The 26152-nt window shown below is 36.2% G+C and overlaps 2 protein-coding genes across 3 annotated transcripts; both read right to left on the reverse strand.

Moving 5' to 3' along the window:
- Window positions 1-1033: 1033 nt before the first annotated feature.
- On the reverse strand, window positions 1034-2720 carry LOC145554869 (uncharacterized). Its single transcript, XM_081615684.1, has 4 exons — window positions 2298-2720; window positions 2148-2192; window positions 1947-2063; window positions 1034-1772 (listed from the first exon to the last, which is right to left on the reverse strand). Exons 1-4 carry the CDS (start codon window positions 2436-2438, stop codon window positions 1659-1661), a joined length of 417 nt encoding a protein of 138 aa, XP_081471810.1. The 5' UTR covers window positions 2439-2720; the 3' UTR covers window positions 1034-1658.
- Window positions 2721-3131: 411 nt separating this feature from the next.
- On the reverse strand, window positions 3132-25755 carry rad50 (RAD50 homolog, double strand break repair protein). Of its 2 annotated transcripts, none has more exons than XM_008426949.2 (28): window positions 25672-25755; window positions 24440-24573; window positions 24189-24272; window positions 23707-23858; window positions 23428-23613; window positions 23116-23320; window positions 22875-23003; window positions 21982-22147; window positions 21330-21388; window positions 21010-21144; window positions 20594-20800; window positions 20069-20251; window positions 19686-19843; window positions 19423-19598; window positions 18192-18429; window positions 16595-16784; window positions 15453-15579; window positions 14679-14872; window positions 14188-14298; window positions 13823-13915; window positions 13519-13632; window positions 12213-12340; window positions 11959-12060; window positions 11536-11658; window positions 5501-5586; window positions 5243-5385; window positions 4326-4459; window positions 3132-3346 (listed from the first exon to the last, which is right to left on the reverse strand). In XM_008426949.2, the coding sequence occupies exons 2-28, from the start codon at window positions 24566-24568 to the stop codon at window positions 3160-3162; spliced, it is 3939 nt and encodes a 1312-aa protein (XP_008425171.2). In that variant the 5' UTR covers window positions 24569-24573; window positions 25672-25755; the 3' UTR covers window positions 3132-3159. The 2 variants fall into 2 exon arrangements, with proteins under 2 accessions (XP_008425171.2, XP_017164247.2); XM_017308758.2 differs by lacking the exon at window positions 25672-25755 and adding an exon at window positions 25512-25628.
- Window positions 25756-26152: the final 397 nt, after the last annotated feature.

Raw genomic sequence — 26152 nt, forward strand, 5'->3', positions numbered from 1 at the left:
CTACTTGGCATTAGCCTGACCATTGCCTTCCTGTGCAACTCTGCTTGAAAAAAAACCTCATTTCCAGCAGAGTTTGGGCTTCCTCCCCTTGACTCAGACTGGCTCCGGTCAATTTTTGACAGGTTACAGAAAAATCTGTGACCCTTCATTTTCTGCAATAGCGTGAAAATACTGGGTATATATTATACAGCTGGGATTGTAAAATTCATGGCTCCTATATTACCATCGCATTGACAAAGAAAATATAACGTCAGAGTTTAAAACAACTATTTTTCAGAGTTCTACCATCTCATCACAACAATCTGGGCGCATTTATAATATTTAACCCTCAAATAGCTAAAATCATACTAGTCACAGATTATTCCGTCCAGAATAATCGCCCCCTGCGGTCACAGAAAAATATGGATCACAGATTTTTCTGTAACACCTGCACTTCTATCTTTGCAGTGGAGGATGGTTGTTTAAAACACAGTCAATTTCTACTAAGCTTCATAGTGTTGTATTGGTGAATTACATAGGCAAACGTTAGCGATAGGGTAAAATTTAAAACCTCGACGGAGGTAATATCACTAGGAAGCAATCGTTTCTCAACAGCCAAGAGCCCAGACTCTCTGGACAAAGCAAATGGCATCAGACAAGCGACTGGTTTTCAGAAGGCTAGGTCAGCATACAAATGAAGTAAAAGAGATGCGACTACACCACCATTTTTGTACATATAATTCTGATTAAAATTAACTAATTAGCTGCTTTTTCTATACAAAATATAATTCCTCTCCTCTCTCAATTGTTAAGTAGTAATGTATGACCTATACAAGCATGAAACTTTAGACAGTTTACTACAGGCTTGTCCACAACTAAACAATTTGTTCAATGTCCTTGACTAATTTTAAAACACCATGAATAATTTTATCACCAACAAAGTGATTCCAAAAGAGCTTATAGCTTAACATGTTACACTTTGTGTCCAATAGGTAAAGGAAGAAGGGAATCCCTCCTAGCAGTTGTTAATAAGTCACAAGTACAGGACAAAATGTAAGATATATGACACAAGTAAGTTTATTTCACTCAAATCAAAAATCACCTTACAAAGCAAACAAATCCAATTCATTGCAAATTTGTTTAATTAAGTTTATTCCAATACAGTTAAATCCAGCAGTCAAATTAAAATAGAATATACAACATAATTCCATCTGATCATCCTAAAGTACAGTCAGAATCTGCACTGTAAATGCCAATATGTAAAACATTTTCTCCAAAAATATTTTTAGGATTTACAATAAAATTGACAAATTATACAGAACAAAACATTTTTGCCTGAGAAAGTCATGAGAAATAAGTTAATGTTCTCTAATGCTGATTTTAATACTGTGAAAGAAAATTACAATAAATAGTCTTATGATAAATTAAATAAAAAATAAATAAGATGGAATATCTTAAAATAAAAACAACTTTTCAACTAAAATACTACGCAAGTTAAACCACAGCATTAAACTTAATTTCTCATATCATGCTGCTCAGTTGTTTTATTATTTTCTTTACATGCACAATTTCCACTTTCAGAAAATGTAAAAATGCAAATAAACCTTATAAGACACAACTACAATGAATTTGTAAATGCAGATCAGCAACTGCTGAAAAGGTTCCACGACCTGAAGTTACTATACCCCAAAGTTTTTCCTCTTGCTACATTTGGAGATGTTATCCAGCAGAACAGTGATTGGCTTGGTTTCAGTTGAGTTTCTCACAGTCTTCAGCAGCTCTGGACAGTCGATCTGAATGACAAGAAATCCAGTTCATTCAAGCTGCACAAAAATGTTGCTCACCCTAATTTCTGCAGCTACATCTGCAATTCTTTTGTTTTTGTAAGTTAATCCACTCTATTGAGAAGGCTAAAACACACGTGACCTGTTTTCATATAAAAATCCAAGATGAATTAAAAAACTTACCTGTGTATCGTTGATGTATTTGCCCACGTAGTGCACAAGTGATTGCTCGTTCTTCTTGGGTTCTTCAGACTTCTCATGCTTAGACAGAATCATGTGCGCTTTGCAAAAGAAGTCATCCTACATGGGAAGTAATTGAAAAGTATGTAAGTACATTTTCAACATTCTTTAAGTATGGGTCAAGTGATGAAGCACTCTTCTTACCTTACAGCCGGCATCAACCAAATCCTGCACGTTCTCCACAAACGCCTATCACAAAGAGAAAATAAGTTCAGTCAAACATGCTGCCAACTTTTAAAACGGCAATTTAGTCATAAACTGTTGGAAAAAGGATAACTAAAAGAGAAAACTCACTTTGGCGTAAATGTCTTTACATTTGTGAGCCTCTGTAATAATGTGGTTGAGGATGACGTGTGTAGCATCAGGAGAAGCAGAAGGAGCCGGGATGACCAGCTGAACCACAGCACACACCAGCAGAAGTATTGCCATCACCATGGTTGCTCGTAGGTTGAGGATGTCTCGAGAGGGAGTCTCTGAAGTTGTCTTTGGTTGTTCAGCTGTAAGCTTGAAGTTGCTCTGACTGAGTGCTTGGTTTTATACACCCTTTGTCCACGCCTCTAGCTATGTTTCTTCACTGCTAAAATGAGATGTCGTCTGCAGTGATTATGAGATAAGTTGTGGTTTGACTATTTCTTTGAATTTGAAGGCTTGTTAGCTGTTAAAGTGAAATACCTAAACTGAGTTTGTGTTAAAAAAATCATTCCAGCTTTAGTAATTCTGAAGATTTAATACCAGAATGTCAAACTTTTGAAGATGAAACAAGGACATTTAAACTGTAATGTCTCATATTTTGAAGCACAAACTATCAATGCTTTCTATCTGAAAGCATTTGATCATTTAAAAATTATTTTCATTTCTTAACAAAGGCGGCATGCTAAATTTCTTTAATACAACTCTGCAATTGGTGCATCATGCAAAGACATGAAAGTCATTAATATATGTGCATAACTTGTACTTTCAGTTTCTTACTTAGTGTTTTGACATTTATTCAAATAAATTGACAAAAAAATTTTTTTCAAGCTCTTGTTCACTATAAGAAAATTTAAACGGTTCACAGCAAAAAGAGGGTAAATAAAACAGTGTGAATTTTACCAACTACAATCAAAGAATGAAATGTCACTGAGGACCTTTAAAGTTATGCAACACAGCCAGTTTTTTAATGAAGATAAGACGAGAGAGAGGAGATGCTGCACTTGTTGATTTCGGAGTTCTGGTCCTGGTTCTTGCGGATTCGGTAGAAGTTCTCGATGTAGCTGGAGCGGCCCAGGAGCTCCACAAAGTCTTCATCATGGGTGATGATGAGCAGCTGGAAATTGCGCTGACGAGAACGACTCTTGATGATTCTAGAGAGCACAGACAGCAAAGAGATCAAGCTCAAGTACAACACGCTGAATACTTGCAACTTTCAAAGCAATGCAATGTTGATAATCTCTAAATCTAAAGAAAGGAAAACAGTGATCAGTGATTGCTTTGTTGAAAGGTGATTAATGTTGCACAACTCTTATTCTACAGTCTTGAACACTTGCAATCTTAAAAAACAAGTGTCTGTAAAAAGTTTCGCAATCAGAAAAGGTTCACACTTTAAAAGAAAAGTGAATACACACTCTCAGGATAGCACAGTGTGACAAATCTAAATCATTACAATATCAAAGTGTGCTTTTACTAAACACTACTTGGATTTAATACCTGGTTTGTTACTGTTGTATTCAAAGAAATAGTAATGAGTTTTAAAAATGGCAAACTCAAAATTGTAAAAGGATTTATTTCCATATATCTGTTAATGCATTAAAAACACTCCCCACTCCTTAGCAAATTAAATAAAAATAAAACCTGAAACTGTTAACAATTAACAAAAGGTGAAAAATATCACAGTTTCTACAATTTTTCTGTTGAAAACACTTTAATGTCAATCTTGTTGGTCTGGATTAAGGATGCTGCTCAATTAATTGTAAGCTCTTTGTAATGATTTGATGAGGGCTTCTTGCTGACGGCCTGACTTTTTAAAGTTATCTTCTAATTGGTGAGTATTCACGGCTTACCTTGTCTAATTACAAGGTAAGCTGGGCTACTATTATTTTGAACACAACTGTATGCACCATCAGTTGGATGGATTTTCAGTGAAGTCTTCACCTGATATAATGCAAGTGGTAGGTGGAGAAATCACAAGGACAAAAAAAACAAAGAAGAGTGAAGAAAATGTGAGTTAATTTCAACGGATTCTGTTGCTGCACACTGTTTCACAGTTATTCTGCAGCTCTAATCACATTAGATGCAACTTCAGGTACGAATTTAAAGATTTGCAAAAGCATGAAAAGCACTAACTCTACAAGGGCATGTGCCAAGGACTCGATGTTCTCTCTGTCCAGGTTGGTGGTTGGCTCATCCAAGGCCAAGATCCCACAGTTCAGACAGAAAGTCTCTGCCAGGGCAAGACGGATGATCAGGGACGCCAACACCTGCACATGAGAGGCCATGAAAGAGGAACTGATTATACAGAGCAGCTACACTGACTTACTGGTTCGGTTGCTCTTGGGTTGCTTACATGCTAACCGATTACAAGTCACAATTTTGTATACACTTAAGTTTAAATCCTACAGTTTGGTGCAGAATAGAAAAATAATTTGATATTAAATAGTCTCAAGAAAATACAAACTACATGAGTGTAGGTAGGCATATCTTTATGTTACGAGAATGCTAAGTTTTAGGAAAAGAAAGAGTGTTTCAATTAATTTGACCCTAAATTCATGCCAAATATGGACAATTAGGGAGTGAAGAAGAACTTCTCTCTAAATATTGAAGTGTTTCTATTCACCACACACTTGGCAGGACACCAGCAGGTGACACCAAATTAAGAAGCTGCTGACATTTGTATATATAGTTTAGTAAGATTTTTAAATCCCTGCTCTTGTGATGATTCTACATATCAGATTATGCACCACACTAGCTTGTCATATCTTCATCACTTGCTCCCTCTGATTTCATCATTATCAGTATTTTTTGTCATTCAGTTATTGTGCAACAAAAGCACGTGTGTATCAACTCTCCTGGACCACAGTGGTGACAGCCTTTTGTTGATGGATTTGTCGTCTGGAGGTTTTTACTTGTATGCAATGACTGTATTGTGACGCATCAGCATAAATACATGGACTGCTACTGACTGACAATGTTCTTGTGAACATTTTATACATGTATAACCTTTAGCCATGCCAGCACAAATACAGAATCGGCAAAGTCGGCACCTTCTGGCCAGCACTGCAGCGTCCTCTCATATCCAGAGCTGTGTCTCCTTTCACCATAACTACTCTGTAGTTGTAAACCCTCCTCTTGACTCCAGCTGATGAATTCTCATCCACATCCGACCTGATCTCCACATACTCAATATCTGAAGCACATATGAGACACAAGACAAAAGACTTAATGAAGGAAAATACTGGAGAGGAACTACTTTGTATAAGTTTGAAAAAAAATATATATATATATTTGTAAAAGAGAAGCACCTTGACCCCTGTAGGTGCTGCGCCACAGGTCTCTGATAATTTTATTGATCTCATCCATCTTCATACTGTGGAACCTCATGATGGTTCTGTGGAAAGCAGAAAGAAAACAACGGTAAAAATTATATTAAAGGGGATGCTTTAGTCTTTGTTAGATTGAAAATAGCAAAATAAGCTCAGTAAGACATAACCAAGTGGATTGTCAATCACGTGTTCATAAAATAAAATCCTCTCAAGATGACAAAAATGCACCATCATCAATTCCTAAATATAGGTTAAACAAGTTCACTGCTGCAAATGTGACTTTCTCATATCTTGGTTACAAAATGAAAACTGCAGCAACATTTTTTTTTTTCATTTAATACTGATATGTTAGATGATATATCTTTGTAAAAAAGATATGCAAACAGAAGACTGGATGCTGCCTTCCTGGATACCAAGAAATATTTTGTCTATCATCTAGCAGTTTGATGAAAAAGTCCAGTGTGGTTAAAAAGACGAAAGTGATAACCGTACAAAACGCAGTTTCTTCCTATGACCATATATGGGGGTTGATGAACCACAGAGGAAAGCTGAAACTAGAAGGATTGGAGGACACCTTATCCAACAATCTGACCTACTGCCTTATGTACGCAACTGCTTAGTCAACAGATGCAACTACTGACTTCCTTTTAGAAACAGCATATCTCTTCCAAAAACGGACTTCTATGAATTCATCAGAAACTCAATAAAAGCTAATATGAGCAACTTAAGCTGGATTCATTTATTAGGATATTAGGAATGTTATTGTTCCATTATCATTAAATACATTGGATATTTAAATATAAGAATGATACAGCTTTTACAGTGTTTCCAATCGAAACAAAAGTATGACGCAGCACTATACAAAATACTTAAGAAAAACTACTTACTAGCATGGATTAATAAAACAGAGTTTCACCAAGTCTCTTAGTATACTTTGGAAGCAAAGCAGTAAAGAGGAGCAGAGCAGGACCTATGCATTTTATATCACCTCTAGAATCCTTGCCGGACTTGAAGTTAGGGCTTTCTGTCCGTTGTTTCAACAACCTCAAACAGAATGTTTAAGTATATTTTCATTGAAATAACTTGAAAAAGCAATAATACATTAAAAAAAATTACTGGAAATTCACCAACAAAAATCAGACATTGCTTTTGAATTGGCCATTGTTAAAGAAACGGGCCTCAAAAGGGCAGCACATTTCTTTCTAGAATCCAATGGACTTTGGCTCATCAAAACACATTGTAGCTAATTCCAGATTTGCTTTTTCATCCTTGGTCGGCCCACTTTAAGTCCATTTTGACTCAAAAGACAACATATGGTGTGATCTGTACCTCAAACTTGGAGTTCACCTTTAATGTCTTAGTAATGTTGTTCTGGGCTCTTTATCTTTCTTCTCAATTTGCCATCAATTTTCTTTGTAGCTAACCTCTCTAGACCTTGGCTACTGTCCACTGAACTCTAAACTTCTCAATAATATGTGCAGCTTTAGTCATAAGAGCATCAATGTGCTTGGAGTTTGTCTTATAGCCTTTACATTTGACATAATTGTCTATGATTTTCTTCCTAACATCCTGAGACAGTCGTTCTTTGCTTTCTATGGTTCATGTTCAGTATGGTACACATCATGTCATCAAACACTTGTCACCCTGTATGTAGGCTGGCTCACTGATTACAAGCTTGAAGACATTTGTAATGTTAATAAGAAGTCTCAATTTAGTTTAACATATGCCAATGTTCAAATTATTTTCAATACCATAATGTTTGTCTGGCCGTTTCATTAGCTCTTTTTTAATCATTCAGTTAAACCAAATTTTAAAAGCAAAGTCTGATTTTTTTGTTAATTTTCAGTAAATTTTTCATTACTACTGCTTTTGTCAGTTATTTCAGTGACCATTGTGGGCCATTAACAGCAACATTTCGCCAATGTGCATTAGTCGGTCACACTGGTATAAGAGTGGCTAAAGCCTTAGAAAACGGTTTAGACCTGCTGATGTGAACTAGGTCACAATACTGACGTAGTGCGGAACCAATGCAAACGATTTATCAGAATAGGAAAGGATGTGGTGTGCTCAAGTTCAGCCATAACTTCAACTAATACAACACTAAAAATAAATCAAAGAAAACAAAGTAACATATTATTTTGTGAACTGGGCATTTATACTGTGCATCCACATATTAAAAATCTAATAAAGTTCAGTAAACTAAGTTTGCAGAGGTTATAACTTAGTGGTATAAAAACACAGATATGTTATAAAGGTTAAAGGACATGTTCATGCCAAAATCATAAAACCCTCTAAAAAAATTATAAATATATCAGACATGTTAGCATCCTGCACAAATTACAAGTTTAAAGTAGCTTAACTTCCAACTAGAAAAAATTTAAAAATTAAGTATCCAATCAACTTATTTTCATAAGAAGAAAATTCAAAGCATCTTCCGAGATTCAGGAAAATGATCAAATCTGTCAGAAATTGTAAAAACGTTTCTCTGAGGTGCAATCTGGTGGCTCATTCTGTGACCTAATTACCTCTTTATTTAGTTTCACTTTCCTAGGTAGAACTCAATATGCTCTACGCAGGAGAGTGGTGCAAAAGTGGTGAAGTGTGTGTATTACCAAAACACATCTGCGTCAAACAGTAGAGGTTTCTAATATATAAGATATAATTGCTATCATCAAGATACTATTATTAACGGCTTTTTAAGTCTTTTGAAATCTAGAGCAACTTAATTATGGTGTTTATTTAAAAAGCTTTTATTATGAACTTAGAATTGTATTAAATGCAGTAATTACAAATGTAAATATTCCATATGAAGAATGTATTTTAAAAAAAAACTTTGAAAAATCTAAACCGTCACTACAGTAAGAACTTGATTTATGTCTGATAGTGGAAGCTTTTAAAAACTATATGAATAATTTCTAGTAGGCCATTTATAACAGCCAGCTGTAAAGTTTAATTCACAGTGCTGCCACCATTTGTTTTGCAAACTAAATGACCCATTTACACTATAATTTTTACATTAAATATCTCAACTTGAAACAGATTGCTTTGTATTCAGACAGAAACTGTGACGTAAATGTATGGGCTGCAGAAAAAAGGCTTTTTACGCTTGCTTTGCATCTTGATTAAACTGCAGGATGATGCTCATAACCCACCCACATGCATGGGTAAATTATGTGATTGCTCATTTCTCAGATGTTATCAGAGTCTGCGAGTGCAAACCTCCTCACATGTGCTTCCTTACCAAAATTTACAAATTTGAGAGAAGCTCATTCTAAGGAACAAAATCTTACAAAGACTGATGACATAGAGTAGTAGACAGCCTCAAGAAGCATTTCACTGAAGTCAGATAAGGGGGAAACAAGGAGTGTTTGATGCCCACCTTTTTTTTCCTCAGCTAGTAAATGCATTTTTGTACCTATCTTTTAAAATGTAAATCAAGGCAATTCTGTTGCTCAAGTTTGATTAAACCAATATTTGAACATTTCTGAAATAAATATTTGAGGTGACCTAATTTTTCTTGTGACTCTATACATCCAGAAACCTAAATTTAAATGTTCATAGTCCTTCTCTTTATTTGTAAAGTATAATTATGCTCCAAATATCATGACAAGCAGTCAGATATCCAACAAGTTCATGTTGTATCTTTTTTTGGCAGTCAGAGGACAATGTCTAAATTTTGTTATGCAGAAAAGAGTCCTCGGGGAAGACCCAGGACACGCTGGAGGGATTACGTCTCTCGGCTGGCCTGGGAACGCCTTGGGATTCCCCCGGAGGAGCTGGAAGAAGTGGCTGGGGAGAGGGAAGTGTCTGGGCCTCCCTTCTGAAGCTGCTGCCCCCGCGACCCGACCCCGGATAAGCGGAAGAAAATGGATGGATGGATGGATGGATGGAGTCAAAATTGATAAAGATTTGGCACCTTACAATATGATTTTTGGTTAAGTTGCAGAGATCAGCTCAAATTGGCTCTAAAATAAATCTTAGCTAGCTGTTATCATTACCACTGGAACCTCTCCCATATTCTCCAAACTGACTATGAATTAGTGGAGGTAAGATACTGATAGAGAAGTAATCAACAGAAAGAACAGAACTAACCTTTTAATGATTTATTATGAGAAAAAATTATATAGTTTATTCCCACTAACACCTTTCTTAATGGAAACAAATTATGCAGAAACATAAAATATCAAACATATTTTTTCATCCTGATATTTTAAGTCTAGGTTACAAAGTACAAAAATGTTTATGAACTACTCTTTGCCTGTTTTAACATGAATGAAATGTTAATATTAATAAAAAAGATCATTTCCAACACAATATGCAACTGATGACTTAAAACCACTGTGAATTACACAAAAAGCAGTTTCTCCCAGAAAACGTATTATGCCCAGTGGTCGGGCAGCTAGGTGGTTCATCAGTGGGCGACGGTGTTTTTTGTATTAAAAAATGTTACACTGACCGGAAATGTAAAATATTACTTGGTAATTATTTTTCTGGAAGACATCATTAACAACGATTAAACACACAACTATTGAGTTAAAAACAACAAACCAAAGAAATAGTATTAAAATAAATAGCAATTTTTTGCACATCTGTCAAATGTAAAAACACAATGTAATGCTGGTCACATTTAGATATGACTACAGGGTTAAATGAAATAAGCAGCTGCTGAAGACCCCCCAAACCTTCACAGGCCTCATAAATGCTAACATTTTAACACGGACCACAGATAAAGAATTTTAACATCTATTTATTCAGAATGGCAAGGCTGTTAAATTTGATTTTAAAATATTTTTAATTGTTTAACATTTAAATTTAAGGCTTGACTGGAAGTAGACAAAGCATTTCTTATGCACTGCAAAAAATAAAATAAAACCAGCATGCTGCATGATTTCGAGGTGAGCACGACAGTTCCTTCACGGGCTGAACCACCGGCCCACTAACGCACCGGCTAACTGGGAACACATAAACTCTTATCAAGTTTCAGTAAAGATACAAAGCCATGCGCCGGGGCAGCATGTGTGAGATGCAAATGCACACGCCACACATTATTCTTTGCTCATAGAGATATGTGGCCAGTGGTGGTTTCTGATATGTGCAACATGGGGAACTGTCCAGGGCGGCACCACAGGATCTGAATATCAACAATCTTGATATTGATATCAATTAACATGTCCATGCCTCCCAAATCAAATGTGTTGATGGGGGGGAGCAGGGGAGCCTGTAGAGTGGTTTGCCCAGGGCGCCAAACTGGCTAGGACCGCCTCTGGCTGTGGCTTTTAAACTTGACTCAAACCTTGATGCAGTTCTTTGAAGAAAAATTATTCCTCATGGGAGTTGATATAAATTCCGATACAGATGATGCTTTTCTACTAGAACGCCTTCCAAATCGTCCGGATTGAGTGAGAGATGCAGCCGCGGCAGCGCGCTAGGTGGCCAACATGCAGAAGTGCCAGCTGTGTGACTGGTGCACTGCCGGCTTCATATCCTGTTCAATACACTGATAAACTCGTCTTTCAGAAATGATTCTGCAGAGTTACCGGTGAAATGCTGCGTGCAGCAGAGATGTGGTGTATTAAAAAGTTATTAGAGAAAGATTATGAGAATTCCGACTTTCTGACAGCATACTAAATTCTTCACTAACGTTTGTGAATACCTTCCCTTTAGTATGGTGATTATGCAATTTTTTGGATTTTTAAGATAATATCTTACTTGACTTTTAAGTTAAGCAAATACCAGGGCCAAATAACATGTGCCACCTACACCCAATGCTATTACTTTCGTTTGAGGATATTTATGTCATCAGTGATGCTAATACACAGACAACCACTGCCTTCGACCTGGCATCTATCTTGAATAACATTTTAGACATGTAAAGTTCCGAAGTGCAAGCAGTTTCAGTATTTCTCACGCCTGATTAACATCAAACCGCAGCCACTGGGGGTTAAAAGGATGAGGTTTTGATAAATGACACTGATGGGAAAAAATTCAGTCATTCACACAAATTAGTTACTTACTGATCAAGGGCTTTGTAGTAGAGATCAAGGTCTTTAATGACCAACTCAGTGGTCCTCATGGTGATCATCTTGTTTTTGTAGCGCTCCTCAGCTTTGTCATACTGATCTTCTCTCAACTCTTTTCTGTAAAAATTTAATTTAAGAAAAAAATTGTAAAAAAAGTTTTAAGAAACCTTTCTCTTCTTACAAATAGCAAATATTGTACCACTTAACGAGTTCTTGTCTTGGAGCTATTTATTCAGTAAATCCGTATTTTAAGTAATTCCAGAAAAAAACAAGATGCAGTGCTACTCTGCGGTTAGTGAAGAATATAAAAGCTACTAAGGAGCTTTCATTTGGGTTCCACATATGCAAACTATGTGGTATGATGAAACACTTCGGCTGATACTGTTTCAGTTCAGTTTACATTTATGTCTGTTTTACCTGTAATGCAGAATCTCTTCTTCGAAGCCTTTCTGCCGACCTAGTGCGATGCTCCGGTTCTTCTTCAAATCTTCTAGCTTGCGCTCTGCATCACGACGTTCTCTAAAAAAGCACAGAAAATAAAACAGAGAGGGTTGAAACACTAAAAACATTCCACTCAAGGGATAGTGAAGAGGCTATTAGTCTTGGCCTATCTTGAAGTGCTACTGTACTTGTTTTTCAACAGACTAATTCAAATTGTGAAGTGCTCTTACTGGCGCAGCTGCAACACCTGCATGTTGCCCATGTCTTTCATAAGAGTTTCTCGTTTAGCTACAACCTCCTTCAGTTCCTCAACTCGTTTCCTCAGTGTCAGATTGTCTTGCAACCAGCGCTCTTGGACCTGAAGAAATAACAAATATGCAAGAAACAAATACATAATAACAACACTGTTAAAGAAAAATGTCCGGAGCACAATGTTGAGGGTTCAATTCTGGTCTCCAGGTTTTTTGTCAATTACATATTTGAACCAATTCTTTTATAGTTTTTGGAACTATGATAAGAAAAAACTTGTTTAAAGAATTCAAAATATAATTTCCAGCCTTCTGGCAATGAGCTAGTTATTGATTATTGATATTAGAAGCAGAGATGGAACCATACTGTGCATGCGAGAGCCGTCATTGGAAGACAAAAACAAATTGATCACAGAGTTGGCACTTTTTACCGCCTTTAATGTTATACAAGTGGTTACCATTATTAAATCATAAATTGTCATGTACATTCTCAAGAGAAAATAGGTCCTAAATTAACTGAGATTTTTAGAAGGCTGAAAACATTTTCAATTCCAATTCCGCCAGAAATCTTGTTCTATCGCAGCCTGAACGTATTACAGGTAACACTTTATTTGAAGGGATGTGCATAAGACTAACATGAGGACGTTTAGACTCCTTCATGTTTGTAACAGGTGTTATGTTTACGACAGTGCCATGTCAGTCTTATGCACATCCCTTCAAGTAAAGTGTTACCCATACATTAAGATATCAAAAAGACTTTTATGCATCTTCTGGTTCAATACAGACGCCAAAACCTACAACGCCTATAGATCCCAAAACTTCATAAAGTTGTCACACCAGCTCAAGAATAGAGCACACAGAGTTTCAGAGAATACGTTTCCATGGCCATGATATACCACATGCGGTTTCACTGGAAACTGTAGCAGTGGAGACATGTTCTGTGGATTACCTCACTCTCTGGTAATCCACTGAACCAGGCTGGGCTTGACAGTTCCCAGGAGAATAGCACTTTCCTGACATTACTGCATCGCATATCAAAGTATGGTTGCGTTTTCTTCACTCATTAAAACCACTTACACAGTAGAGAGGAATTGTCAGCCCGACCTGGTAGCGTTATCATGTATCATGTATTTTTCACTGATTACATGATTTTTGAGTTTCTGACCGGCTCTTCCCCAGTCAGGGCTGATCAAGCCCATTCGTTAACCGCCAATTTCTGTTCTTCTTTAACACTACCATACTTCAATAATAATATTAAAAATAAAAATAATGAGCCAAAAGTCTGTACCTTTTGGGTATCTATGTCCTGACGGATGTTTCCCATCTCCTTATTAATTTTGTCTTTCTGCTTCTCAGCCTCATGGAGCTGAGTGTTGGTTTCTTGAAGCTCTGATTCCTTTTGCTGCAGCAAGAATAAACAGTTGTTTGATGCAGTTAAAATTAAAAACGGTCGGTAAGGTTTTTCATATATTAAAATAAAGAAATAATTGCAATTACTTTTAAGGGAAAAGTAGTGAGTGATTACTGTACTTTCAAACAATTAAAGCTAAAAAATGTAAATGAATATTAACCAAAATCCGTGAACAGATTACCTCTTTATATTCCTCTCTTCCGTCATCCATATATTTTTTAATATCTCGTTCCAAAATTGAGACAGACTTCACCCTCTCTTTTATGCCATTTATCTGTAAAAAACAGTGATTACATTGTAAAATTCACATTACTTGAAATGAAAGATATTAAAGATATTTAACTTGAGCAGCAAGTTTATTTTTTTACTACATAGTATATCACCAAATCTTGTGAGAAAGCAAAAAAAAAAAAACATCGGCAGGTGACATGACAGCATTACTAAAAGCAGAAAAGGATGACAGAGTTTAGAATCTCCTTTGTGCATCACGTGTGAGACACCAATAGTTTGGAGATGAGTGAGATGAGAACATGAATAATTATCAACCTTCTCTTGGCCTTCTTCCTGCTTCTTTCTTTTATGCTCCATTAACTCTTGTTTCTCTTGTTGCAGCTTTTCCAAAGCAGCAGACAGAGGTGACAGTTGTTCCTTTGCTTCCTGTATGAAATTTTTTTTGTCAAATATTACTGGAAAATCAATTCTTAATATGCAAATACAAAACTGTATTGTCACAAGAACAATATATCTGTTCTTTAGAAAACAACATTTAACAACATTTATTGGCTTTTTCCATTAAGCCAATATTTCAGTATAAACAAATGGTCTGATATAATATTCCAACCTAAAATGTGAGGTTTTCGTAAGATGTGAAAAATAATCATAATTAAAAGAAATAAGCCTTAAAAACATTAAACTGTGTATTAATCCATTCAATATGTTTGTCTTATGAAGTTGAGTTTCTGAAAAGTAACTTTTCAATAATATTCAGATTTGTTGAATTGATCTGTATGCACAAAATGATGTGTTATAATAATTACCCTAATGTCTCTGGTTAAAGCCTGAATCTCTGCAGTAAAGTCAACACATTGCTCCTCCAGCTGCTGCTGTTTCTGCATGTCGCTGCTTAGCTGCAGCTTCTCTGCTCTCGTTTCATTTACGGCACTTTTCAGGGTCTGAATCTGGTCCTGTTGGTCTTGGATCAGCTTACGTTTCAGCTCCATTTTGCTAGAGGCTGGAAAGAGACAATGTCAAAGACAAAGTACAGAAAAACTATTTTATGACCCAATCTGCTAATGACGTTTAAGAGTTGAATCAAAAGTGGATCAACTTTGACTCTTAAGGCATAATGCTAATGTGCAAACAAGATTCATCAGGTTCTGCTTTAGAGTATTGTTTTTTTTTTAATAATTATCCATTTAATACATTTAATAGGTATCTGCATGAGTGTACATTTCTAAGAGGATTCTTTTAACTAACACATTTATGAGCTAAATATCTTTTTAAGACACTAGAAAAACTATTATCAAAAACTATTTTTAAACATTATTGTTAGAATCTGACAAAATGTTGGGTTTTTTTTTTACCAAATTAAGCAAAAAAATGTTTTCTCGTTTTGTTTTTGCACGGTATTACACAATACTCTGTAGAAACAAGTATGACTTGATTAAAATTGTGTGTGCGGTTATGTTGCTTGCAGGTGTTAAGCTTTTAAATAGTAGGTGAAGTCAAGGCAATTAAGCAAGTATTAAAAGCAAAACTAAAACATTAAAACTACAATGCACTGTTGGAGTTTGTGAATGAGGAAAACCTACTGGTGTCCAGCTTGTGCTGCGTTTCTTGTTTCTCTTGACTGACTTGCTGAATGGTTCTGGTCAGGTCTACTCCCTGGAGTTTAGCTGCCTGCTGAGCTATTTTTCTGTCCAGCTCTTTAAGGTCCATCTGCAAATTAACAAATATATGAATTGGCACAAAATTGACAGCCTATATTTTAAACAAACACAGCTTGGGGAAAACGTTTTAACAGTCAACAGTAACACAAAAAATATATAAATATGCACATTTAGGCCATGACATTCTGACCACTGAGAGGTTGAGTGAATGACACTCCTTTTCTTGCCATATTCTGCTCAGAAAACCTGCTCTGTCTTTCGTATGGTGGAAATGCAGTCAAACTTAGAACCAGTTTTGTTTCAACTGCATCAGCATCAGGTCCAATTTATGAAAACTGGTTCAACAACGATACCACTTTGTTGTGGAAACAAACTCTAAAAACTAAAACTTTGAAAATGTCAATAAAATAAGCTCTGTTGAGTCTACCTTGAGAGAAAGGCAATGAGAAATGTTTTGCTACTCTATTTCTAGGGTTGAAACGATTAATCTAATTAATCATAATGAAGCTTTGTTGAAATAAATAATTGTCAACTAATTTAGTAATCGAGTAATTGTTATCTGGATATGCAAATTAAAGAAATACTACTCGCAATGATTATTACATCAAAACTTTACAAAAAATATATACATCTTGCATTTAAGATAAAAAACCCTTGTCTATAAATATGTTCTACTCAGGATTCATCGAGTTTCAGCTTCACCCAGTTCAAATTCTGTAAAATAAATCTCCTATTAAGCACCTTTTGCTATCCAATTATTAACTTGGTATTAAAATGCTTTTCTTATTTAAAAAGACACAAAAAGCAAGATTCAAATGAAACATTTAGCGTTATGAAGTGGATCTGTGGTGACAGGCTGGATGGGAAAATCAATCTGATCTAAAAAGACTCAAATGACAATTTTGGTTGCAGACACCTAAAATGAATCTTGGTTGATTCTCAGAAGGACCAGATCTGCCCTTGTAGCAAAAGACTTTCATGTAACGTAGGCGAAAGGCTAGAATGTTTATACTAATTGTTGAGGAGATTAGAAAAGCTAAGGTGATGAGAAGATGCAGTGGTACCAAGTATCTGTCCATCAGAGAGATGTCCTGTAGGCAGGCCTTGGCTGTTTCCTCCTCAGACAGTAAGGTACCAAGCAGCGTCTCCTGTTCTTCTATTTCAGCCTTGAGCCTCTCGATTTCTCTGTTCACAATCTGAAGTCGGTTTCTCAGCTCAGGCAGCTCCTTCTCCTGAAACTGTACAATGGCCTGTCTGCAAATAAATAAATAAATTAGGTAAAAATGAAGTATGCAGTGTTTTTTTCAAACTTTACATTTAATATCTTCTCATACTAGCAGCATACGTCAGAAATACAGCTGAGTATCAGGTAAGTAGGAGTTGTGTGGATTAAAATGTTTTGATAATGACAGAATAATGGGCAGACTGGTTGTAGATGACAGAAAGGCAAAGAGAGCTCAGATAATCACTCTTCACAACCAAGGAATGAGGAAGTAAGGTAAGGTAATCTTAGTTATATAGCACATTTTCAGGAGAAAGGCAGTTCAAAGTGGTTACAGTACAATCTTTGAAGGCAAAATACTTCAATGCTTGAAGCAGAGAATCTGCAATAGAAGAAAACTACACCAGGTGCCACTTTTGTCACTGCAGACATGATTCTCACAAGTTTAATATAACTGGATAATAACAGAGCAGAAAAATGTTGACTGATCCAATCGATCTTGATTTCATCCATAAAACATTGGGATATTTTTCCTTTCAGTCAAACCCCACAGGATAAATCAGTCGTACTGCGGACCAGGCCCATCTCTTTATACCTCGAATCATCTCAACGTTGTATATTGAACATCACAGAGAGTTCACTGTATTTTAGTGGTCTCCACTTTCACTTGTTCTTTGTGCAACTTTGGGAAGATATAGGAGATTAGCACCATGGATGTGCATCTGACCAATATTCAACAAAACATCTGAAAAATGTTTTTAAAAAATTGTTGAATCAATCAACCACAAGGAGTTAACACAACAGTGATCCAAACCAGTTTTTAACAAGATCTACCTCATCATGAGGTCAGTAAGTGTGTGCATTTTTTAGTTTTATCAGTAGCCAGAAAATACAAACATAAAAGAATTTAAACAAAAAAGAAATTGTTGGATCACTGGATAAGAACACAATTCAATTAGTCTTATGAAGTAAAACTTACATCCTATGAGAATTTAGCTCCATCTAGTGGAACTGGCTGGAAGTTTACCAACTGTGCTGGCCAATCTACTTTGTTTTATTTAAACTTTTAAATTAGTTTGAAGACTGTTTTCAACTATAGAAATAGAAAACTATGATGAAAATGAAGCTTAAGGACATAAATGATTTTATTTTCACAACATCGACGACACTTATGAATATGCAGATATTTCATTTTCAATGAGAGTCTCATGTTATGTGTTCCTTACTATTCTATCATTTTACAGACCAACCAAAACAGAACGGTGAAAGCAGGACTAAACGTCTGTAACTGCATAAATAATGCTACTTTTAAGAAAAATATTAATCTCTGCATCTGCAGGTAAAAAGATAATGATTTCATTAATTTCTTTGAAGCAATAAAAAAATGACGGCTTTGCTTTATTTATGTTATTTTTAACTAAGCAGTTAAATCAGCATACCTCACAGGTTTGAGTGCCATCATTTCATCTTTTTTCCTCTCCTTCTTCTTCAGGTCCTGCTCTGTGTTCTTCAGTTTGTCAGGCACCAGGCGCAGTTTGGACTGCATGTCGCTGATAACTTCCTGCAGGTCCGATTCTGAAGGAAAGGTCCGCTGGCACACAGGGCAGCAGGGCTCCCTCTCCTCTGTCAGCTGGCTGATGAACTGAGTGTACACTGCTGTGGCTCCTGCTAACATGGCTTTATCAGGACAGGTGGAAAAAGAGAAAACATAACATATTTACACAACAGTGGTAAATGCACACACTCTTATCCCACAGCCCCAAAATAAATGGTGCATAGCATTCATTAGATTAAACATAAGTCCGGGAAACTTTTTATAAACCCATTCCAAGTTGCAATTAATAATAAGTTAAGAAGTTGCAATTAATAAATGCACATTCATGGCCAATAAGGTTTAAAACTGACTCACACAGACAACTTGTATTTTACAAAGCTGACTGCTTTGGCATTTATGTGGGTGTTTTTTTTACAGAGCATAGGTTACTCTGAGCAAAGAGATACTGTAAAAAATAGTTTTTTAAGGACGAATACAGCTTTTGGGGCAAAAGCTCCTGATTTTCTTTTGGGGTAAAAGAGACTGCCAAAAACTTCTTTTGGACCGATACCATAAGTGGAGAGTTAGCGTGTTAACTCTCCACTCATGGTGGAGAGTTGGCGCAAAAGGAATTGCTCAAAACCTCTCCTTTTTGTTTGCTTTTAGCTAGACATTTATGAACTTCTGAACGCCCAAGAAAGCCCAGCAAGAGCCAGGAGAATTATCTCCTAAAGGGAATTCAGTGTAGGGACTTGGCTGCCACCACTGCAGTTTGTTAGGGAATTAAAAAGGCAAATGAGCGACACAGGTCGGGGGAAACTTACAGATACTGGTCTGACTTGGGGAATGGCTGCAAAGAAGATAAACTGAAAGTCTGCAGAAAGTACCAGGACTGGACTGCAGAGGATTGAGGGAAAGTCAAATAGCTGTACAACAGCTATATAAAGATCAAAACATTAAAATTTGAGCCACTACTTCCATTTAAATCCAATCAGGAGCTTTTGGTTCTTTCTCCAAAGTCTAGGAAAAAAATACCAGCAACCTCCAAGTGTTGATAAAATAAGTATGAGCCACCATCTCTACAATAAATAAACAGTTTTCTGTAGATGTGTACATTTCTGCTCCTGTCCAGTTACCTCTTTGCTTGGATACTTTCTCCAGATCTTCCTGCAATCTGCCCAGATCCTGCTCCAGATCCTGACTGCCACACACGTTGAAGAACTTCTCTTCATCACTAGTAAGTTGTTGCTCCTTCTTCCGCAACTCAGCAGCAATATGGCTTTTGTTCTGCTCACTTGACGCCAAGTCTTTACTGAGATTCATTAGAACAGAAACAGACATACAGACTTCAAAACTAACTCAAAAAGGTTTTTCATTAAATAAAATAAAACCCACTCACTTTAATTTGGCAAGTTTGTCCCTTGTGCTATTGATTTCCTTGGACTTGGAATAGATCCAGTCTTCCAGTTCTCTCTTGTTGGGAAAATGACCCAGGAGGGACGTGAGATTCTCGCCGTGACGAGCCTTGGTTTTCCGTACCTGCTCTTCCTTCTCTGTCTGGGAAGGTGAAGAGGAGGCAAGAGGAGAGAAAAAAACAGAACAACAAAAGATAACAGCAGCAACATTAGAAAAAAAAAAAAGAAAGACCAAGAAGAATGTAGAGAAAATAGAAGATTAAAAGTGGTTTGATTTGAACAGTTTACCATGATTTAATTAAGCAACAAGCACAGAAAAAGAAATGAAAGGACTGAAACTATTCTGCAATGCGGAATCATTTCATACCTTATCTTTCTTCAACATGTCCATCTGCGTGCGTGCAGTTGTGTGCGTGTTAAGAATCTGCATCTCTTGATCGAGCCGTCTCTGCGCCCGGTCAAGCTCTGTCTTTTCTCTCTGGAGTCCCTCAATCTCAGTCTTCAGCTCTTCGACATTGGAGCTCTGAACGGCACGTTCCAGCTCACACTCCTGACGGGGAAAACCAACATACAGAATGAAGCTGCTGAATGTGTGACTGAAATGTGCCAAAAAAAAAACGTAAACACTTTATGTTTACAGAAATATTTTTATTTATATGACAACTTAATAATTATATTTGATAGTTCAAACAAAATCTTTACATATTTCCAAATAAAAAACTGGGAAACGGTATGAAAAACTGTAACTAATGAGAATAATATGACAGCAGTTATAAAAAATCTAAAGCTGTTGATTATTTTTTCAAATAATACAACAAGGCAAAAGTTGCTGTGCAGTCACCTATCATCAGAAGATAAAACGTTACTTGAGATGTGTCATCAAAGATCTTACAGCTTTGGCCAATTCATTTTCCAGCTCTTGCAGTCGACTGGATGACCCTTCGAGTTTCTGCAGATCCGCCCTGATGTTCCTCAGCTCCTGCTGCTTCTTTCCCTGCATGTCCCTCTTCAGCTCTACGGTTCTCTCCAGGCCAGTCTTCTTATCCCTTATTTCATCGATAGACTGCTGCTTCTGTTGCTCCTTTTCCTGCAGATCTGCCTACAACACAATAAAAAGAACAATAAACAAAACTGTCAAAATTCTACTTATTTCTAGTGAAATTTAAGTAAAGTTTGATATTTTGCTTGTCAAACGTTATTTGAAGTTTGATAAGTAAAGCTATCAAACATTATTTATCAAAAAACACAGCAGGAAGCACAAAGGTCATTGGACAGGAGTGTTTTGTTTTCAGTCCAAGTATTTCTTACTGTAATCTGACGGAGTGTCTCTTTCTCCTGCTCCAGTCTTTGTGTGACGTGACGATGAAAGCTTTCAAGCTGCAGGGAAGTGAAGGGGGGGCGGTCATAACCCTCCATCTCCAGATGGGATGACAAAGAGCGAACCTGTGAGATGCAGAGGACGAGAGAAAAACCAAGGAAAGCTGTTATTTTCTTGGAACTTTTGTTAATTACAATATCAGAACAAATTAAGATTTCCTAATAGTAATGTAACATGTTTTTAACTCTCAGTGGAAACGCCAACTATCTTTCGTCAGTATAAGTGTGCATTTCTCCATTCTTCCTCTCACCAGAGTGTCACGGCTCTTGACGTTCTGAGTATGGCGATCAGCTTCCAGCTGAAGACGACCTGAGATGAAAATAAGGAAAAACACTAATTGCACATATTTATGAACTGTAGAATGTATACATCACAAATATACAAATTAAAACTGACTAATGTGGCTTGTTTTTGTTTTCACCACCTTTTATTGTGATGCCACTAAATAAAATCTACTGCAACCAATTCCCTCCAGAAGGCAATCAGACCAATATCTTTGGAAGACAAAGGAGGGAACAGCACTCAAAACAATGTTTAAAACTCCATAGTTTAACTTTAACATGTAACATATAAAGAACATTAAAAACACAGTTCTTCAACAATAACAACCTAGTGCATTTTTCTGCACCGTGGAACCTGATGAAACCCATGAATGCAACTTTAAACCAGAACTTTTTTGATGCAAGGCAACACTGCAAACAGCCATGTCACCATGCAGCCACAGAAAATCATTGTAAACAAAAGCTAATAAAGAAAACAAAATGTGATTAATTGACTCTTCCATCTTCATAGAAAGCTTAAAAGCCAGAGCAGGCCTACAAGTAAAAAATATCAATCTATACCCCTAATCATCATTTTAAAATCAAGCACTTTAGGGATTGTTTATTTTACATTTTCATTACCTTGCTCGACCAAGAGATCGGCCTTCACTCTGTTGAGTCTCTGACATTCCCGGCCGGCTCTCTCCAGCTCTCTCTGGCAGTCTGTCAACCTGCGCTCCTTCTCTTTCACTGTCCTCTGGTGGTTCTGGTAAATGTCTTGTAGCTCCTCATCTGAACCCTGAAACACCTGCACCACAGATGGTTCACTGGTTTAAAGTGAATCTCTACATAAACAAGCACAGCTCAGCATTGTTTTTCAGATAACAATAGTTTCAATAAAAAACATAATTCTAATATGTGTGTGTGTGTGCAAGTTTATTCCTCTGTAATACACAGCCCTCAAAGAAGAAAAATGATTTCACATTTATGGCAAGTGAGAGACTCAGGCTGTTCTATTTCTCCAACAGTTAAATAAAAAGAGATACTTACAGCCCAAAATGAAAAGCAAAGCATACACTTCAAAGGTGGACAACACTCGCACAGTAAATGATCAGAAGTTTGTAAAACTAAATGAATAAAGAAGAAAATAAAACTAATCACAGAACCTCAACTGACTGAATGTGACGTTTAGATCATGTCACAATATCTTTGCTTTGGAATATTGTTGACACTTCCTACATTTCCACAATCTCATATCATCATATTGCACTCCCAATATTTGTTTGCAAAACAAAATGAAATAGAGAGACAGCTTTAGTGATGCAGCACTTGGTGGAACAAAAGCTCTCCTTGCATAGCCTGTAGTTAAATCTTATTTGTGTTTTATGAAGTGAAAAATATTTTATGTTAAGATACACTTGTTGAATCTGCTGCCTGTATGAATTCACCACACCAGCTGCAACTCTCAGGTGCGCTCTCGATAAAACTGACATTTCTTTTTAGTTATTATTAATATTCAAGTGCTGTTGCTTTACCTGTTCCATGGTTTCCTCCAGCTCTTTGTTGTCCTCCTCCATCTGTTTCTTCCTGCTGTCCAAAGCCTTAATGTCATTGTCCAACTTCATCACCTTCCCCAGTTTCTGGTCGAACTCCATCAGTCGATTCTGACAATTAAGAAGACTGATTAAAAGGGAAGACTACTGATCAATGTAGACTGACCGTTAACCCTCATTTATGCCGATTGCTACTTCTGTTAGCAATGCACAATTCACACACCTCAAGCGGCTCAATCTGGCTCTCCGTCTGGTGGACACTGTCTTTGGAGGCCATCAGCTGAGCCTCCTTGGTGGCCACAGTCTCTCTGATCTGCTGAGCCTTCTCCTTGTTTTGCTTCAGGTAGCGTAACTCCACTTGGCATTCTTTGACTGTATGACTCTGTTTGAGGCGCAGCTGACGCATCGTCTCCAGAGCCTTAATATATCTACACAAGGTAAATAGTAATGATTAATTATATGATGTTACTTGTGTTATTGTGATGTGTTATGGTGATTGGCCATTCATTGAAACAGCAATATCTGCTGGACTCACTTGGTTGCAGCAAAGATGGAGTCAAATTTGTCTTTGAGAGCTTTGCCCTCACTAAGTGGCCAGTTGGAATCTTCTTGGTGACAAAAGATGACATGATTCAGCACCGGCTTGGACACTCCTAAAGCAGAAATCATCTCCCGATCCAGCTCTCCACACTTAGAAGAAAGACTTACTCTTTCACCATCTCTGGGAGAATTAAAACAGGAGACAAACGTTCTCATTATAAAAGTTTTCAAACACTAGGTAAAAGACTGCAGTAGGTTACTGAAAGTGTCTTACTTTATTCTAGTAATGACCTGCTCTAAGCTTTTGAATGAATAGTTCTTTGCTTTCTGTGTGCAGGACATGGAGCGCTGGATGGTGACTTTTTCTCCATTCACGTCTGAGAACAGGAGACGAATCTGAGCTCGTACATCCGTCTCATGGGCATCCTGCAATGGCACATGATCACTTTAAAAATACAAAAATAAATTAACAACAACATCATCTGACAAGCCAGAACAGAATTAATTTATTACCAGAAATGTTATTCTGGAAAATCAAAAAATGTAACCTTCATTTTTTTTATTACAAAAATGATAAAAAAACAACATATTTGTCTTTAAAAATCATTTGAATCAAATATGGCTTTTGAGAAATCTAAATTTAATTAGATTTGAGGTAATGACTAATAAGGTCTTAAATGAATAATTAATTATAGTACTTTACAGCTATATTTAAATATTCTCTCTAACAAAAGGATGAAATGTTCATCGACAAACCTTTGGATCATGAACAAAAGCTCCTCCTTTAGATCCAGGGGGAAGTTCCCCCGATGTTGCATACTTGAGGCATTCAATAATCGTCTGAAAACACAAAAACATTTGGATCATATTGTACAAAGAGATTACAAACTATTATAAAACATACCAAATGTATTTCAGAAACTTCTGCTTAGCTATCCTCTTCCGCAGAGCTTTAAAATAAACCATGGCCATGCTTAATAGTTAGCATTATCTTCATGCTTTCCTACCGTTTTCCCTGCTCCGTTGGGTCCCACCAGAACAGTCAAAGGAGTAAAAAAGGAGATGACTTGTTTGTCTTTATCCTCAATCCCAAAGCTTCTCACTCCGAGGATACTCATTTTGTCTATCTTCGACATTTTTGCTTTATGAAAGAGAAAAAGAATAAAGGCACTTAAAGTATAAGATAAATGCTTTAAAGATGAAAAAGTCTCCACCAATCAGCTAAAAAACTAATAAAAAGAACTTAATGTTAATAACTATTAATAGTTGTGGATGTATTTTGTTTGTTTACTTATAACAAAGGTTAAAAAAACTTTACAAAGCTGAAATGCCCCAGTCAGGCTTTTTATTGCCAATTGTGATTTTTAGTGTCTAATGTGTCAATTATGACTTTTGTCACACTTAACAGGAAAAATTTATAGATGTGGAGTAGTTTCGAATTACTTATAATTAAGTTATTGAAAGATTAGTCTCAATCATGCATAAAAACATACACCCCTACTATTTTGAGTTTTAATGCATACATAGAAAAGAAAAATAAATGTTAGAATATTTAATAGGATAATTAAAAATGAGAGTCAATCAAAAGAGACTTGAAACATCCTTATCGCTGGGTAATTGATTGGTGCAACTAATAATATAAAGTACAGCAATAATGTATTGAATTCCTTATATTTATTGTATACACTATCTGAAAAATATAAACAATATTATATTCTTCACAAAACAGCAATAGTAAAACAAATAAACACTTTCATGCATCTTTTCTTTTAATAATTTTCTAATCAATTTCTAGCCAATGGAGACTATTTAATGCTTAATCACTAGATTTATCACGTCGTGAATTCTGTAAAGTAATAAACACAAAGCGGAAAGAGCATTTGAAGTTAACGCACGTGTTCATTTTAGACGTTAAATCTTATATTTTACAATAAAATTACGAATTAATTATTACACAACTCTGCTTGACACAATTGCAGAAGGTTAATTTGTTTTCAACTGAGTTTCGAGTAGACGGCTACCTTTAAAAAGTTTTGTTGACTTTGTTAAGAGAATTTATAACAAGCTAAAAATGTTTACCTGTTAGCTAACAACGAAGTTTTGCGCCACTGCTACTTTGCGGTTTAACAGCTAATAAGATGCATTTCGAAGTACTCAGCCGTCATAAAGATACACTGACAGTAACATGGTTAAAAGGAGCGCTCCCTAAACATATACATAAACAATTACACCCTCTTACCTTGGACAGTGGCTGCACTTATGACCAAATGGGAACTGCAGTTTTCGCGCTGTGAGGGAAAGTGACGTAAGATTAGTTGCTCACTTCCGGTCTCAAAATGACAACATAAACATTGAATGGCCATTCAAACACAGTTAGCGTTTCATTTTATTGCTAAAATAATCGGTTTGAAAATGAAATTGTTATATATTTTCATTAATACAGTTTTTTAAATCTGACTTTGAAAGTTAAATAAAAAGATAGCATGAATTCAACTTGAATGTTATTAACTTGTTTTTCATTTAGTGTGTTATCGTACTGGTGATAATATGTCCCTATATGGCTTGCTCTTTTCCTCCTTTCTGTTGTTCTTTATTTCCTTCTTTCTTAGATGTTTGCAACTGAATTTGGACCTGATTCAAAATTTATTTCTGAATATGGAAATCACAAACATGAACTTCATACCACATCGTTCAAAGCCTGTGTGACAATGACTGCCAGT

Source organism: Poecilia reticulata, chromosome 14, assembly GCF_904066995.2.
Source record: "Poecilia reticulata chromosome 14, P_reticulata-male-v2, whole genome shotgun sequence".
NCBI classification, from domain to species: domain Eukaryota; kingdom Metazoa; phylum Chordata; class Actinopteri; order Cyprinodontiformes; family Poeciliidae; genus Poecilia; species Poecilia reticulata.

Bases quoted from the DNA above. Each gene is read 5' to 3' on its own strand.
- LOC145554869 (XM_081615684.1), bottom strand. From the start codon at position 2,438: ATGGTGATGGCAATACTTCTGCTGGTGTGTGCTGTGGTTCAGCTGGTC. The intron at 2,064-2,147 runs GTAAGAAGAGTG...CTTCCCATGTAG, and splicing joins TGGTTGATGCCGGCTGTAAG to GATGACTTCTTTTGCAAAGC. The intron at 1,773-1,946 runs GTAAGTTTTTTA...CTTGTCATTCAG, and splicing joins AATACATCAACGATACACAG to ATCGACTGTCCAGAGCTGCT.
- rad50 (XM_008426949.2), bottom strand. From the start codon at position 24,568: ATGTCGAAGATAGACAAAATGAGTATCCTCGGAGTGAGAAGCTTTGGG. The intron at 21,145-21,329 runs GTGAGAGGAAGA...TGCATCTCACAG, and splicing joins TCAAGAGCCGTGACACTCTG to GTTCGCTCTTTGTCATCCCA. The intron at 14,299-14,678 runs GTAATTATTATA...AATTTCATACAG, and splicing joins CTTTAACCAGAGACATTAGG to GAAGCAAAGGAACAACTGTC.